We start from the raw sequence: 16,690 nt of genomic DNA on the forward strand, positions 1-16,690 counted from the left end.
AAAGAAAATTTTACTCAGGAACAGGCAGCAAATGCAAGAATTTTACATAGACACCAGTCTTGGGTTCTTTGTTGGATCGTTTGGTGTTTTGTTTATAATTTAATCTATTTTTTTGTTTGCTTAGGTTTTTTTTTTCTTTTGTTGGTTGGTTGTTTTTTTGAGGGCAGTGGTGGTGCTCAGTTACACCTTTCCAGTATACTTCTTTCATACTTTAAGGCAGGATCCTTTCCTGAGCCACTTTCCTTTGCAAGAATCTCTTTAAAAAAAGAACCAAGTTATGGACCATTCTGACAGGGGGTGTGGGTAGATGCAGTACCTGATTCTCATTACAGTCTTAGAAATCCCAACTCAGGTTTTTTTGGTTGGTTGGGGTTTTCTTGGGTGGCAGTTGTCTGAATTCCTTTAAAATATATGACCCTGGTGACACTGAAATAAATTAGACTCTATATTTAATCTACTTATTCTGAAAATATTTTTTAAATTATATATTTTTATTTATTTTTTTAAATAACTGATTTATTGTTTTTGTGAATGGAAAGAAAACTTTTTCAGAATTACTTTACAGCATTTTGGGGTTGGACTAGACCTCTGAAGGCTCCTTCCAACCCAAACTATTCTATGATATGGTTCCACGATTTCAGATATTCAAATACCTCACTGTAAACAAAGTACCCCTTAATTTGACATTAAAAAACCCTGTAAGCTTCGAGTCTGAATGCATCAGAAAACTCTTGAAACCAGCCATGTTAACATTTTCAGAGGAAGGAAATCACAGGTTTTAATTTTGCTGTTGGCAGCTGATAGCACTGGTGAGTCTTCCAGGACCTAGAGGGAGGATGTTGAGAGCCGGACACATAATCTGCTGTGTCAGGCAGCAGAGGCACCCTGACCTTGTGCCACACACATGTTTCTTCTGTGGCTAGCTAGAGCTGTTGGCTGTACCCTGTGTATTTCAGCTCTGGTCATCCAATCACAGTTATCCTTTAAGGTTATTTTCCCCTGTCTTCTCCCTTTTCTAGGGGCAGACATAATTTTGCTCTAAATATAGAGGAATCATTTTCCTTAACCACTGAAACACACAGTAAGACTTTAGTTCAGGGCATGATGTGAAGCATACATTACACAAATGCCTTGGGACTTATTTAGCTCTGAAACACTTCATGTAGCCTGTGGCCTGGTTTTGTGAGAGGTGGCCGTAGCATAATGGGTGAGATCAGGTATGGCCCTAGAGATGCTAGACCTGCTTGGTTTTGTGTGGATCTGAAACATACTAATGTTTGTGCCTCAGAAATAAAAAAAAAAGAATAAATTATTTTGTGATGAAAAATATAATTGCTGTAGTGTGTTATTTATTTCTCTTAGGAGCAATCATGTTTTTTCTTGCAGCTGTTCTCACAGTTCAAGTCCAGCTTGGTAGCTGCATGTGTGACTTCTCTTTATGGGAATATTTACAAAGTGCACAGCACAAGGAGTAATAGTGTATGTCACAACTGAGGTGTAGGCTTCTTGGAAATAGGTTCACATATGTAACATTTGATCAGTCTGAAGGTATCTTTTAAGCAAGACATTGTGTTCATTGTCCACAGGACTAAAAAGGTTCTCAAATCCCTTGTAAATCAGAGGTGCCTGTCTGCTCCTGAGCCCAAAGTCAGCAACTGCCTTTTCAAAAGGTTTTAGCCAGTGAATTCACATGAGGATAATTGTCCAGCCTGGTGTGAGTCATGCATAAGCCAAATGGAACCTCCTGTTGCAGTGTTCAGGGCTGTGGTGGAGATCTCTGTACCTGGGGGATTTCAGCACATGATTTTGCCTGCTTGAGTGACAGCCCATGTCAGATTGAGTGTCACCCACTGGGGAACATGTTGCACAGCATCTTCTTCACCTCTGTCATGTGATCTGTGAAATTAGTCCTCTGAGTTTGGGTAGAATCCGATACTGCCTGTGTTTTCTTAATTTACATTCCTAATCCCAATCTCTGTGGAGTTACCTAAACTAAAACACAAACGCCAGCCCTCATAGGCTTGTTTGCTTTCATCATTATGCTCTTTTTTACATGTACAAACCAAACCCTTGAAGGGCTGGAAACTTCTTTTTCTATGTTAGTACAGCTTGAAAGAGCTTCAGCCTCAGCTGCTCTTGTGGCTGCCAGTCTCACTGATCATCACTGAAATATACAAACATTGCTGAAACAGTTTCTCAGCTTTCATTTTAGAGGTTTAAAAATACATTTTTAAAAGAAGTTAAATTATTTTCTTAATTTCTGTAGTAATGGTTTCATTTTCACAATTTTACCTACTGTTCAGATACACTTACATCTACTTACAGGGTACTTCATAGGCAGTTTTATGAGGGTAAGGTCAGTTTATTCTCTGGCTTTGCAGCACAATTCACACTTTATCTGGAATATAGTAGTTTTTATTTCTTCTCTTTAGTAGTGAAAGGTCAGAGACAGAAGTTTGGATAAACACCAGTATTAAACAGTGTCTAGCTACGGTGCTGCTCTGCCCAAAGTTTGTGACAGACTTGCATGACCTTCACCAAGAACTGCAATGTCCTGCAGATCCCCTAGTCATTCCTGGTGGAAAGTCACAGGGCATATCTATTCCAGCTAGGCCCGACAGACATTAAAGCTTATGATACACTTGCGTAATATCTATATTAGTAAATTAAACTTGCCTAGGAACTGAGGCCATCTGAGGCCACAAAGCAGTCCACATCCATACTATTAAGCTTTCTCAACCTCAAAACCATCATGACTACATATAATCTGACAATTGGGAATTGTTCCTGGCCTGGGCTAACAACCAAACAGAGCTAAGACTGTTTGGATTGTTTGGGAGAGTGTTACTCGGCCAGTGCCAAAAGCGTACCAGGGACTGTTCAAACAATTCAGGGCAGGGATAAGTACCTCCTGCTGCCTTGGTACATTCTTTGCCATTTGCTAATTTACTAACATAGAAGAAGCCTTACTTTAATGTGCACACAGTTTGCTGCATTTGCTTCTTTTTCTCTGTCTTTTCTCCCTTGGACACAATTGCCAAAGAGGGCAGATGGCTCACCTGAGAGGATACTGTCAATGTACAGCACACACTGTGTTAGATGTGTGCTCCACAATCTGTGGGTTGTTGAGCAAAGCAAAGTGCTAGGGGCTCGAACCCCTTGGAAATTAATTGACCATTCTGCGTTAAATATTGTTTTTATCCCTCCCATGTTCAACCAGGCCTTCATATATTTAGAGACAGAGATACATACTTATAGCTCCCTTCTAGTTGACTATTTCTGTCTCCTCTGCTTTCATCACTCTTATGAAAATTACAAATGAATGTCTAATTATTATCAGATGTTTTAGAACAATATAAATACTTATCCCTAGAAAATTATCTGAAGAAACATTATTGGCCTTAGCTGTTAGGAGCAAAAGCCAATTTTGTTTTCATTTGGCAGCAGCTTTATTATTTTACAAGACTAGGCACAGGCATTGCATTGTTTTATATATTTTGTAAGTAGTGATTTAATGACTTGACTTAGTGACTTTTTGTTCAGCTTTGCTCCCCTTTCACCCCACAACTTTCTTGGGAGCCTTTGATGATCACAAGTAAATGAATACAAATTCCCTGACTTCCCTGAAGTTATACTGATTTGTACAATTATGGATGTTATGGTATGCAATATGATATATAAAATGTATATGTAAAATTTCCATTATATTCTAGCTTTGAGCTCCATATTGGCCATTACATCTTGGCTTATGCCAAGGAAAGCTGCCTCTATTGCATTAGGGGAGAACATCTACTGATTCCTCCTTTTGCGGGAAGCAGTTTGATGGAGCATACAGATCTTGAGCTCTGTGTGAAGTATTCAGAGAAGGGATATCCTATTTTACATGAAAAGAAGCACTAACGTTTTGCAGTTCTGTATCTCTGAAGCTTCTCTGGAATAATTTCGCAAAAAGATAATACACTGTACCTTGTAACATCCCTGCAAGGTCGGAAGTCACTTTATACCCTAAATACAGCTCAGAAAACCAAGTTCATCACTATGTTAACAGCAGAAGTAGGACTACCTTTGAGGTCAAAAGATTGAATTTAATAAAAGCTACCAGAGGGAAACTCCATTAATTTTTGGGAGGACAAAAGTGATGTCCCATGTTTATATTAACTGTGTTGTTTCTAATTCCTAGAACTTTCCTAGCTTTATAGAAAAGATGACTTTCCCAAGTGCTTATGGAGGTAAAGAAAGCAATAGAACTCGCTACTGCAGGAATGAGTTCTATTACAAGGTGGGTTGTTTTTTCCTTTTTTTCATGTCTTAAGATTTCAAATGGTTATGACATCTGCTGCTTTGGTGGATCAAAAACAGGTAGCATGAGAAAAAACAGAGGATCTGAAGGACCATCCCACAGTTTTTAAGGTGAAAAAATGGCTTTGGTTAAATACTATGTGATTGAAACAGTCCCTTTTCAATCAGAAGAGACTATTTCAATCAAAAGAGATGAAATCCATCTCTTTTGAACAAGCCAAAGGTCATCCTTGAAAAAAAGGAATGGTAATTGGTAAGATTTTGATGTGACAAAGGGTTAAGCATTCAATCTTATAAGAGTCACACTAAATGTTGAAGTCATCATTTGTCAAACTGAATTCCATCCTGAGAAAAACAGCTATGCAAAATAAGCAAATAAAAAAGCAGCTAAGAAAGATGGAATATATATGTACTGCTCCCTGATATTTGGGCATCTTTAACCAGTCATTCCAAATACTGATTTATCAAGTTTGGTACCATGCTGGTCTCACATAAAATCCTTATTATTATAGTATTTTTTCAAAAATATATTTGCCATGATGTGAGAACTTAAAATTTTAATTAACTTGATTGAAAATCTTTCTGCTCAGAATGAATGGAAAGAAAATTTAAAGTGCATGAGACACAATCTAAACATCCTTAAAAGGCATTCTCAACTTAGGTATCAGATTTTGTATGCACAATTGACTAGAACTATAGAAGAGACTTTGCTCATTCTGGGTATACAGAATCATTTTTGGCAGCTAGCAATACAACCTACATGGGGGAGAGAGGAATGAACACAGATCTCTTAAAAGCAAGCAGTTACTTCTGCAAATTATATAACCTCCAAACCTCCACACTCTTTTTGTTGGCTTTATAAATGTAGTATTCAACATAACGACAAAGTATTCTCCCCTTATATGTCTTGTGCAAACAGAATAGCACATGCAGAGTTATTTCTCTTAGATATCTGGCAAGGCATATGACTGATGGTTAGAAATTTTGAATTGGTTAAAACAAAATTTAGCTCATGTTAAAGCATTAAAGAAATGCTGATGAGGTCAAAGCGAATTCTCTGATAAAGCTGTAAAATCACCCCAACACACAAACATGTCTGAATCCTACCACTAGGCTCTCATGCAGTGTTTCTCTGCAGTGAGCAAGTAGCTGTAACCCTTCAGTGCTGCAACTGAGTTTAGCAGAGACATTTGAGAACTGAAGTGACACGCACAGAATGCACTAATTACTATTTATAAAGGAATTTCAGTTCTACATTGTTTTTTCTATATTACCACAGAAAGTATTCTGTGGGTTTGCTTGTTAGCCTGTTCACAAAGGAAGATTTCCATTGTTATTTTTTAAGTATAATTTGGGCGAGTGTTGTGGTAAAACAGTTCTGTAAATCAAGTGAATATAATGTATATATGTATATTTCACTTCCTACTGCAGATTTCACCTATAATAGGCTTTGTCTGTGTGTCAGAGGTAGATACTTGGAAGAAAAATAATGTTGTGTGAAATTTTCTGACCACAGTGTTTAATTATATATTGGGCTATTAAAGTCTGTTTCCAGCTGAAATGTTTTCCTTACGAAGCCAGAACTGAAAGGGTTATGGTTTGTTACTGCAGCAGTTATCAGCAGACAGCCATCTAACCTTTGGTACTTACAGGTATTTTATGGCTCTTGATCATATTATCAAATTCTTCATTAATTTTTTTGTATTTTTCTTCAGTGCGTGGGGTGAGAGCGTAAGAGGAGTCAGGATCGGGGCTTTCACAACCTTTGTTTTCTTTCTTGTTCAATGCCTGCCAGGTTCAGAGAAATATCAGAAAGTAAAAAAAATGAAAGGGAGATCAGAGTACTTACACATAATCTCTGTCTGCTGATCATTAGATCAATATCTTCATTAATTTTTCTGTATTTGTCCTCAGACTCAGGGCTGTGACCTACTGAATCGTCTGCATCAGGGTCTGGGCTGTCACAGCCATTAAGTCCTTTCTTTCTCAAGGTCTGAAATACATAATTTGGAGAGTTCAATCCTTGACACAGGCTGCAAGAAAGACTCAGCAGTGTTAAGTAACACAAACTCCCCAGCATTGGAAGGTTTTACATTATGCTTTAAGGAAAGGAAAGTGATTAGAGATCCACCATGCTGATGCCACCATGCTGATGGCACCATGCTGATGCTGTAGGTCTCCAGTTCTGGCGGCAAGAGGAGATCATACAGACCTCTTTCTCCTGAAATGAATCAGTCAATACAGAATGAAGCTGGCAATCTGGCAAAGTGCATGTACTAGTAGCCTCCCTGCTTCCCCACTTCCAATAGCATTAAGAAGTTAATATACCCACCCAGAGCACAATTTATTTTAACACATTTATACATTTGAAATGAATGAACATTAAAAAAAAATGATGCCTACTGTTCAGAGTGTAATATCCTGGTGTTTTACTTTAAGGAAAGATACAGGAGGAAGAAATAAAAAAAAACAAAACACCTTCAACAACTTTAGGAATTAGTGTTCTTCACAGAAGAAGGAGGAGTACTAAACTGAATTAAAGGAATGACATTAGCAATGCCCTGCCATTCCTAAGTGTATGCTTTTAATAGGACAAGGGGGAGGACAGAGCTGCTAATGTGGCTGTGAAATAGTGATTAAGAGCTTCTAGATGTGGTGTTTACTTTTTACTGACTCCAGTTACAGTGCTACAAATGCACAGTGCTGAAGCTTAATGTACACAAAAGAGCATTGCTAAAACAGATGCTTAGTGAAAAGTCAAACCAGATGTATTTCAGGTTCAGCAGCTCAAATCAACCCTCAGAGCCATGATCATCATCACCAAGATAAGTAACGGAGATAAAAAAGCTTAGAATGAGAATGAAATCAGTAGCTAACAATTGAGAATGGTTGCCTGGCCTCAAATAGGTTTTAACTGATCTATCTTGACAGATGACTGAAGAACAGTCATGGTCTGCACTAAGAAGAATATGAGAAGCAAGTCTTTCTGTACTCCCCAAGCAAGAGCTCACAAAGTCAGTATTTGTAAGAGATTTCTCAAATCTAGCTCTAATAATGTCTCAGTAAAACCTCTTCAAAGAGTCCACTGGTCTGTCTACAACTTTCCTTAGACAACTTGCAGTTAATTCCAAGTTCAAACCTGGCTACGTAATCTCATTTACAACATTCAGATCACATAGCACTCTTGTGTTAGTAAGGTACAATGCTTGTGCTGTGTAGTAATGTGGGATGCTTTGACTGGTTTCTTTCTGCCTCTCATCAGAGCTCTTTGTTCCTTTTTGAAAACTGTATTTCCCAATTAGTTCCTTTCTGGCAATGCCCAATTTACCACCATTAAAGCCAGCAGGTATTATAATGTCATACCTCCTTTCTGTACTATTGTTTGTTAAAAATTATACTTTGTCTTCTGTATTTTATCTGAGACTTAAAAGCAGAGCCCTCTTATTCCTGTAAAAGCTGCAAGCCTGTTCTCCCTGCAGAGACATCCCCCTGAACCTTGCATTTTCACTAAGTCAGCAAAGTGATGGTGAGCTGTCCTGTGAGATCTGAGCCTTCCAAACTCATGTTGTGAACTTCTGAAGCAGACTTAGACAATTGTGGAAGGCTGACTCGATGTAGTCTTTTCAGACTTCACATCTATATAGACTTCATGAGCTACTACTGATACCATGACAAAATCGTAAATCCACCATAAGCAAAATTGAAGAAGCTAAACAACCTGAATGATTCTCTACTCTTCTTCTCCACTCTCCCTTACCCCTCCTTTATCTTTTAAATGTTAACTAGCAGAACAGACACAGTCATGTATGATTTCTGCTATTAGCTTGAAATGAACCAATTACAGAGGGCTTTTGCAGTCTGCTGCTGTTTGATACATTTAATACATACAACACACTAAAAGTGAAATTTCCATTTTATATCTCAATAACTAATCTCAGCTAATGTCCTTCCCTTCACGTAAGTACAAAACAGGTGTCCTCTGAATACATAAAATACTCTATTTAAAGATTAATTGGATCAAACTGTCCAGACTGAAACCCATATCAGCGCTCCTGGGACCTTTTCTTGAGCTCATCTGAGTCACTGATGGAGTCCTGTTGAGTCACGTAGAGTGTGGAATGATACTGATGTGAGCAGGATTGGATAGCATCCTCAGCTCCAAGCTCGGAGATGACAGCCCAGCTTCTCTACTTACAAATGGCAATGACCTATTTTTCTTCCCAGAGGTCAACACAGCTGCAACTGTATGAGCATAGGTGAGGGAAGGGAGCTGCACAATTGTAATGCTACCAGACAAAAAGTAATATGGAAAGGTAAGAGGGGGGATGTTTTGCAGCCTCTTTGAATCTTTTCTTCTCCCATCATCCCCAAATCCTTGTCTGCTGCATCTACAGGACCATGCCTGGGTGAAAGAAGATGCACCTTATCCTCTGCATGTTCACTATGCCTAAAGCCCTGCAGCTCTCTATGTAGCACTCATGTGAAACAGTCACTTTTGTGGTTTGTAGAGGTTCAGAAATGCACTGCTATCTTTCAGATATCCAGAGGAGGAAAGGCAATGTAATCCACTGAATGTCTTACAGCAGTCTCCAAAATGAGACTAGATTCCCTCCCAACATAACAATGTTTTCACTTTCATACATATATATTTTCATGTCCTTAGAAAGCAGGTTGCTGCTACACCAGGCAGAGTAGAAGCAATCTCTATTTTCCCCAGAAAACCCAAAGACCAAACTTAGTGAAATCATCTTGAAGTCCTATCAAGAATTAGCTGTAGGCCTGAAAAGTAGGGGCTAACCTTTCTCTTGCAAAAACCATCAGTCCAGTGTGTTTGTCTAGTGCCATGGCTGATATGGCTAATCAGTGCTCCCCCTCTCTCCCCCAAGAAACTAACCAATCAACCAACCAACCAAAGTATGTGCTTCAGGGGGTTGTGGTAAGTTTAAGCAACAGAAATTTCCCCACATGTGCTGCAGTCAGAGGTGCAGTTCTTAGCTTTGTGAGTGCTGCAACTAACGCCTGGTTCCCCATGAATTACATTTTGGGTTAAAGTGCGACATTCTGGGAAGCTTTCCTGAGGATGGGTCTCTCAGGGTTTCTTTTGCCCCCACACCCATCCTTCTGCTGATTCTTTGTTGCTTCTGTGTGTTAAGGGCTCATGTTGCTAAGCTGCCTTCATCAGGAAGTGTTCCTTGGAGTAATTTCTGATTCTCTTTTCCTGCATGAGGACATGTAGTTTTCATGAAACTTGTCCTTTATTGTTGTGCTGCAACATAACAAAAGTTGGGATAGCACAACTGAGAGTGGTACTGACCAATATCCAACTGATCCATTCTCATTCAAAAACTCCCTGGACTCTGTGTCTGTTTTTCCTCTTTTCCTTTACACTGTGTCACCACTTGAAAGCAGAGGTTGGTTCTGCACACTGGAGAAGACTGGAATCATTGAGAAGGCCAACTGGGTTTCTGTAGCCTGGAGTCTTTGACCCAGTCTTGCAGTGATTTAGAAATAATTTTCCTTACCATGTTGAGCTGTCATAGCCTCTTGCAAAACCTGGAAATTAGCCAGGCCTATCGCATCCTCCTGGAGATTAGTTAGTTTCCAAAAATTTAATGACTATTCAGGGAATTTTTAAAAGAATAAAATTACACATTGGTATAGTGCACTGCATTCTAGAGAACCCCAAGCCAGATTTCAGTTATTTTTAAAGAAAATAAGCCACTTTTGAACTACGGAAGCCCCACTTCTTCCGAGCAATTAAGCAAGTAATTATATGGGACTCCAGTAACCTAAAATCAGCCAAGGCATTTGAAAAACAAAATGGTTAAATGAAAACAATCTTTGGCTGAAATCTCATATGCCAGCAATTTAGTCTAAATCTTGCTCTATAAATCTGAGAGGAGAAATGCTGACTTAGTGACATACTGGCTTGCTGTAAAATGAAGTATAAACAACTATTTACTTTCATTTCATGCAAAATTTATCATCAGTACAAAAGCACAAGAGAAAATATGATAAAATCAGCTAGGTCTGATTTTATCAAGGCAGTGGAATCATCACAATTTGAAGGATTTTGAGGAGGAAAGCCTTTAATTTTCCTAATCCAGTCTCTGTCTCAGCAATATTATTCTCTTCTTTTAGCATTTCTTTAACAGGAAGAGTGGCGAAGGTTAGAAATTATTATTATTTTTTCCATCCTATAGTTTTCGTTTGCTCATTTTTGTAGAGAGGTATGTCCTTTTTTCCTTTCGCCTTCTGTGGAACTGCTCCCCGCAACACTCCAGGGCTTGAGAATCCACACATATCTGGGCTTGAAAATGTTCACAGTATGGACACCAAATAGAAAAGACCAGGTTGGTCAATAAAGTTTCCAAAAGTTTCCTACCAGCCCACTCTGTTCCATTTTGACATCCTCTGAAACAAAGGCCTAACTATTTAAATCATTTGCGTTCATCATATGTTCATTTGTGCAATGAAAAGTATGATCTCACTGGCTCCCCATCTGTAATCAAAATTTACAGTATCATTCAGAATTACAGGTCTACTTCTACAGATTCCCATATCTGTTATGTTGTCTAGAAGCCACCACAATGATGTCTAACTGATAACCCCACTAGTGACCATGACAATCCACAGAGTTGTAATTTGGTAAATTATATTCCACTGTCAGAAGAGAGAAACCACAAGTACCCTCCATTTTCCATATCACTTTCTTTCCTGTATCTGAATGGGACAAATCTTTCAGCCACAAATGAAAAATGCTTTGGTCTCTTCTTTGCTCACTGGAGCCACATATCTACGTGGCAAGGCAGACAATAGCCAATTACGAAGGGATGATATGCTGTTGTGTTTGACTGCTTTATTATTTATAGCCATTTCAAAGAACCCAGCTAAATTTACGGAGGTACACCCGAAAAAAGCAGAAAATATTTAGATAATGGGCCTGATACTTTTAAGCATCAGTTATGCTCTCTGTGCAACAGAGGCATTAGAGTTAGGAGGTGTTGACTGAAGACAACCTTCTCTCTCTTCTCTTGCACAGTTATATAATGATGAAATTTTATGATGAAATTGCACGATACAATGTATGGTGCAATCAAGTAATGAAAGGCTGTAGTGAAATGAAAAACACAAAGAGGAAGAGATAGGTTGCTATGGGAACCATCCATCTGAATTCCCTTACCTCTGTGTAACTAAAATCTCAAATTTTATGTTCCATTAATGCAGAGTTCTCAGATTTTTACATTTAATAATGAACATAAACTAGTATGCTGGTACTAATGTACTTTAATTGCATGTTTAGGAGAGTCAGATAAAATATTATTATACTTACTGTTATCTAACAAGCTCCATGTAAAAAAAAAGTGTATATCAGTAACACAGAAAATGGAACATTTCTTACCTCTTTTGTACAAATCTTAAAATGCTTTTGTGGTTTATTCTCCTTTTGAAATCAGCTACAAGGCTTATATAATGGCTGAACTTCTATAACCACATGTTAACCTTTCTGTTACTGTTTCATTTTCACTGAAGTTTCAAAGAAAAGAAAAAAAAAATCAATTCTCTGGTCCTGTGCGTCTGTCTTCTTCAAATGAATGCACATCAACAGCGCTTTTCACAATACACCAAATCCTTCGCTTGGATTTGCCTCTCATTTTTGCATGCCAAGTGATTATGCTCTCCTTCTTCAAGTACCTTCTCTAATCACACTCTTGTGAAACCAAACAATGCTGACACCCTTTGCCAGTAACATCTGCTTCTCTTTGCTTAGGAGTGATTGACCAGTGTGTTATGAATGTTTACACGTGTGCTGCAAGCTCATCAGGACATGAAGTTTCTACTGGCTTACAGAGTCTGGTCTATTCTCTCTCTCATGCTCCTGACACATGCCAAGGCTTATCAGCAAAATTTCGTCATACCTGTGTAACACCAAATGAATCTGTGTTTTTTCTAAAGGGCAAGAGGACATTGGGTTTTTGTTTCTTTGTTTCCCATAGCTGTGGTGTAAGAGTAGGGCATGGGGGAGCTTTGCAAGGCTTCTCAGCCTGTTTGCTCTGATCATGCAGTCTGTGGCAGGCTAGCTAGCCTCACCACATCTTCTGCTGCCTTTCTGCTGCACATTCATGACAGGGAGCACACCTTGCCAATCTGGGTTACCACTCTGGAGAGATAGGGAGGCTGGAGATGGCAGAGGTTTGCTCCCTAAAGGAGACCAAGCACAATCCCTTCCTTTAATATTCAATCATACCCACTTCCCAGTGTTTTTCTGTTTAGCATTGACTTAAATTACACAGGGAAACTTTGACTTTATAAATATAAATAGAAGGATATATCAGATTCTCACAGCAGCTAATCTAAACCATGTATCTTTCTGGACTGTCTCAGAAAGAAACAGAAGCAAATCACATGAAAGCTTTGTATTAAAGTTCCTGGTAACGCACACAACTAAGTTTACACCATCCTGTGTTCACAGTTATTGCATGGGCCATGCAAAGGCCTCCTGTCAGGCATTGCACTTGTAAACTGTTTTTTAAAAAAGTATTTAGAATAATGGAATTCCAGAGTGCTTTGAGTTGGAAGGGACCTTAAAGCTCATCCAGTTCCAATCTGCTGCCAGAGGCAGGGACACCTTCCACAAGACCAGGTTGTTCCAAGCTCCCTCCAGCCTGGCCTAGAACACTGCCAGGGATGTAGCAGCCACAGCTTCTCTGGGCACCCTGTGCCAGGGCCTCACCACCCTCACAGGGAAGAACTTCTGCCTAACAGCTCATCTCAATCTTCCCTTTGTTTAAGACCATTTTAAGTTTTTAAATCTAAATAATTCTCAAATTTCTAAATAATAATTCCCAATGTTTTAAAATAATCATATGATGGCTTAATGGTTCTTGGGTGGCATGGTTTGGTGTGAGGTGTCCCTGCCCATCGCAGGAGGGTTGGAACAAGATGATCTTAAGGTTCTTTCCAACCCTAAGTATTCTATGATTCTATGAGTCTATAAAACCGTTCTAAGTCTTCAGATCTGAACAACTCCCAGTGTTCTAAGTAAGGCTATTTCCTCACCCTTCTATCTTACTCCCTGTCCCATCCATCATCATGGTGCAGAAGGTCTGCAAAACCTCCACAAATCCCCCCCTTGGGGGGCAGCTGACGTAACATTCCTATGCCAGCCCTCACTGGAAGGGATCGCATTTCCCTGGCCTTTACAGAGGAGATGGAAATCTGCGGGGGGAGCAGAGCGAGTGTCGGTGCAATGCTATGCATCCCGGCCATCTGCAGCTGTCAGCACTGGCGCCTGCTGCCCTATGGCCATAGATGGCTGTCTCTGCGGCCGCAGTGCTGACTGGGGACACGCCACTCCCAGCCCTGCTGCGCGACACCTCTGGGGTTGGGGTTTGGTTTCGTTGGGTTTTCTTCACCCCTGCTGCTGTTTGCTCTTCTCAGCTCTGATGTGGCTACAGCAGAGAGGAACACTGCATTTGAGCTTTGCATGTGTGTATATATATCTATACATATATTTTTATATATGCATACATGCACTCCAACAGACACTTCTCAGTGCCTTTTTGTACAAATCTAGATGTTTTTTTTCAGAAGTCTTCACAGTGTGAACCTGTTAGAGTGAGTCCAGAGGAGGCCATGGAGAGGCTGCAAGGGCTGGACAGCTCTGCTCTAGAAACAGGCTGAGAGAGATGGGCTTGTTCAACCTGGAGAAGTGAAGGCTCCTTAAGGGGAGACCTTAGAGCAGCTCCAGTGCCTAGAACAGCTACAAGTAACCTGGAGAGGAGCTTTGTGCAAGAGCCTGTAGGGACAGGACAAGGGGGAATGGCTTTAACCTGACAGAGGGGAGAATGAGATGAGCTCTTGGGCAGAAGTTCTTCCCTGTGAGGGTGCTGAGGCACCGGCACAGGTTGCCCAGAGAAGCTGTGGCTGCCCCATCCCTGGCAGTGTTCAAGGCCAGGATGGATGGGGCTTGGAGCAACCTGGCCTAGTGGAAGGTGTTCCTGCCTGTGACAGGGGGTTGGAACTGGATGAGCTTTAAGGTCCCTTCCAACCCAAACCAGCCTGAGATTCTATGATTCTATGATAAGCATGACAAGCCTCGTTTGCTATGATGCAGTATAATACCAGCTTAATATTGCTGTTGTAGTGGATAAGCACATACAGAAAAAAAGTATGTGTTTTTCCAGACAATACTGGCAGTTTCTAAATAATGAATTTCCATGCAAGATTAATTGGAGGTGTTAATATTACTGACATAATTGAAATGCTGACCTAACTGTGATTACACATTTTGATAAAATCACTGCCACAGATACATAAAACTTAAAAAGGAAAAAAAAAAACAAAAAAAACCAACCAGCATTGGACAAAATTCCTTTTAAACATTAACCAAAATTTACTGCTATATGCACCCTTTATACCCAAGGACTATGTTGAAATGAAACTTCTGTGCAGGTGTTTTTTAAACCTGTACTTTGAAAAGGCAGTCAAATTCTGCTCTGTTGTGTTAAAAACCTGACAGCACACCAAAGACCGGTTGTCTGTGCTTCATGCACAGCATTAGCAGTTTTTTTTTACTTCAGTCACAGGTATTCATTCTCAGGACATTTGAGGATGGGATAGTTACCACCACTCCTTTGAGCACCCCAATAATTATAACCTCTTACTGAGGGTTCAAAGGTCTGTAACAGGCACTGTTTTTGAGTAATGGGAATACAGAAGATGTAGGTAAGGGCAAAAAACTTCAACTTGTTCTCCTGTTTTTACTGCCACTTTTTATACATGCTGCCTCTTCCATAAATGCGTGCCTTCTGCTGCACAACAAAGACTAGTTACCACAGTCTGCAAGCACCTTGTTTTCCATTCTCTGTCTTGGAAAGTGGATTTATGGAAAATAGGCTTCCACTATTTCTCAAGGCCCAGTGCTTATGGAAAGACTCCATGAAGACAAAAATTCTACACTCTGGCTACTTCCACTACCTTGCTGGCAGGAGCACCACCAGTATACAAGCAGATCCAGTCTGCCAAGGTGTGCATGAATGGCTTAAAACAGCAGTAGATGCATCACTGACTCACTTCTTGCTGCTTGGCAACAGCATGGTATCATTATATTATACCCTTTATTGACTTTTCAAAGCTGTGCAAGTGTATAAAGTATTTAAATGGCCAGGTTTTCCCTAAGCTTTATCAAAGATATCTGAACCAGAAGATATTGGTGAGACATAGTGTATTTGACTTGTACTAGGTTTTGCAGCCAGACACAGAAAGTTTATGAATGGAAAAATAAGCTTTACAGTAGTTCAGCAGAATCATCTCAGCTTCTCTGGGGAGTGTGAGGCCACTTAAAAATAAACACTGTAATCATCAACAGGTTGTTATTTGCCTCCTTTTTACGTTCATCTATCTTTCGTCCTTCTCCACTGACTCCAACCCTTCCAGATGGAGCACTGCCCTCATTTTCGTTTGTGCCTAATTTAGTCAGACATATACACCAATACAAGTCTGAAGTCAGATCTCATTTACAGTAGTGTAAAACTGTAGCTGGATTTGGAACAGCTGTAAAGACAACAGTTGAGTTATTCTGGATGTACAGTGGTGTTGCCACGTCTGTTACATCAGTGTTACTATCTCTTGAAACATACAGTATTTTAAATATGCAGGGCTTAATATAAATGCTTGCAGAAGCAATTAACTATTTCAAAGGCAGCTGATATTTTTCCATGATATAAATGGGAACGTCTAATACTAAATGCCATATCCAAAATACTTGAGAAATATGACGAACAGAGGAACACATATATTTTTCAGACTCTTTTGTCACAAAATCTTATTATGGAAAGAATGGTAGCTGATAGGAATTACACTTTGCATACATTTTAGAGCATTATCTGTGTTCCAAAAGATCCCAAAGAGATTCTGAAATTATATGTTTAAGGACTGCTTCACACATTGTTGAAATGCAGCTATCCTGGGATGAATGTACCATCAGTGCTAGCCAGTTAAGTTTTCAGGAGCAGAAATGACATGCACCTCAGACAACACATAGGTTACTTGGAACAGAATTCTTCCTAGACCATGGGGCAAACACCTTCACCCTTAACCATGGGCCTGGGAGTCTTTGTTGACCACAATATTTTGCTGTTCCATTCCATCTGAAACAGAGCCCCTACAGTAGCACTGGTGTAGTACTGGCTCAGCAGTGAAAATGCCACCCACTGAGGCAAGAACATCACTTCCTTCAGCACCTGGGTTTTCTTTGGAGGTTTCACATAAAAGTCTCGAATGCAACAATGTTCTGAACAGATTTTTTGGTTTTGTATTTTTCCCAGAATTTAAACATTTATTTTATGTCAGATCAAATTACAGGGAACTACAGAAAAAAAAAAAGGTA

The 16,690-nt window shown here is 39.6% G+C and overlaps 1 protein-coding gene across 3 annotated transcripts in view; it reads right to left on the minus strand.

Moving 5' to 3' along the window:
- Positions 1 to 16,690, minus strand: part of MEF2C (myocyte enhancer factor 2C) — a 121,593-nt gene that overhangs the window by 28,798 nt on the left and 76,105 nt on the right. For 2 of the 3 annotated variants that reach the window (XM_031046189.2, XM_031046188.2), the window contains exon 4: positions 6,149 to 6,292. In XM_031046189.2, coding sequence (XP_030902049.1) covers positions 6,149 to 6,292 — 144 coding nt within the window. Of the gene's footprint in view, positions 1 to 5,949; positions 6,088 to 6,148; positions 6,293 to 16,690 lie in introns of all 3 variants that reach the window. The other variant, XM_031046190.2, reaches the window with a different exon arrangement.

Source organism: Melopsittacus undulatus, chromosome Z (genome assembly GCF_012275295.1).
Source record: "Melopsittacus undulatus isolate bMelUnd1 chromosome Z, bMelUnd1.mat.Z, whole genome shotgun sequence".
NCBI lineage: Eukaryota > Metazoa > Chordata > Aves > Psittaciformes > Psittaculidae > Melopsittacus > Melopsittacus undulatus.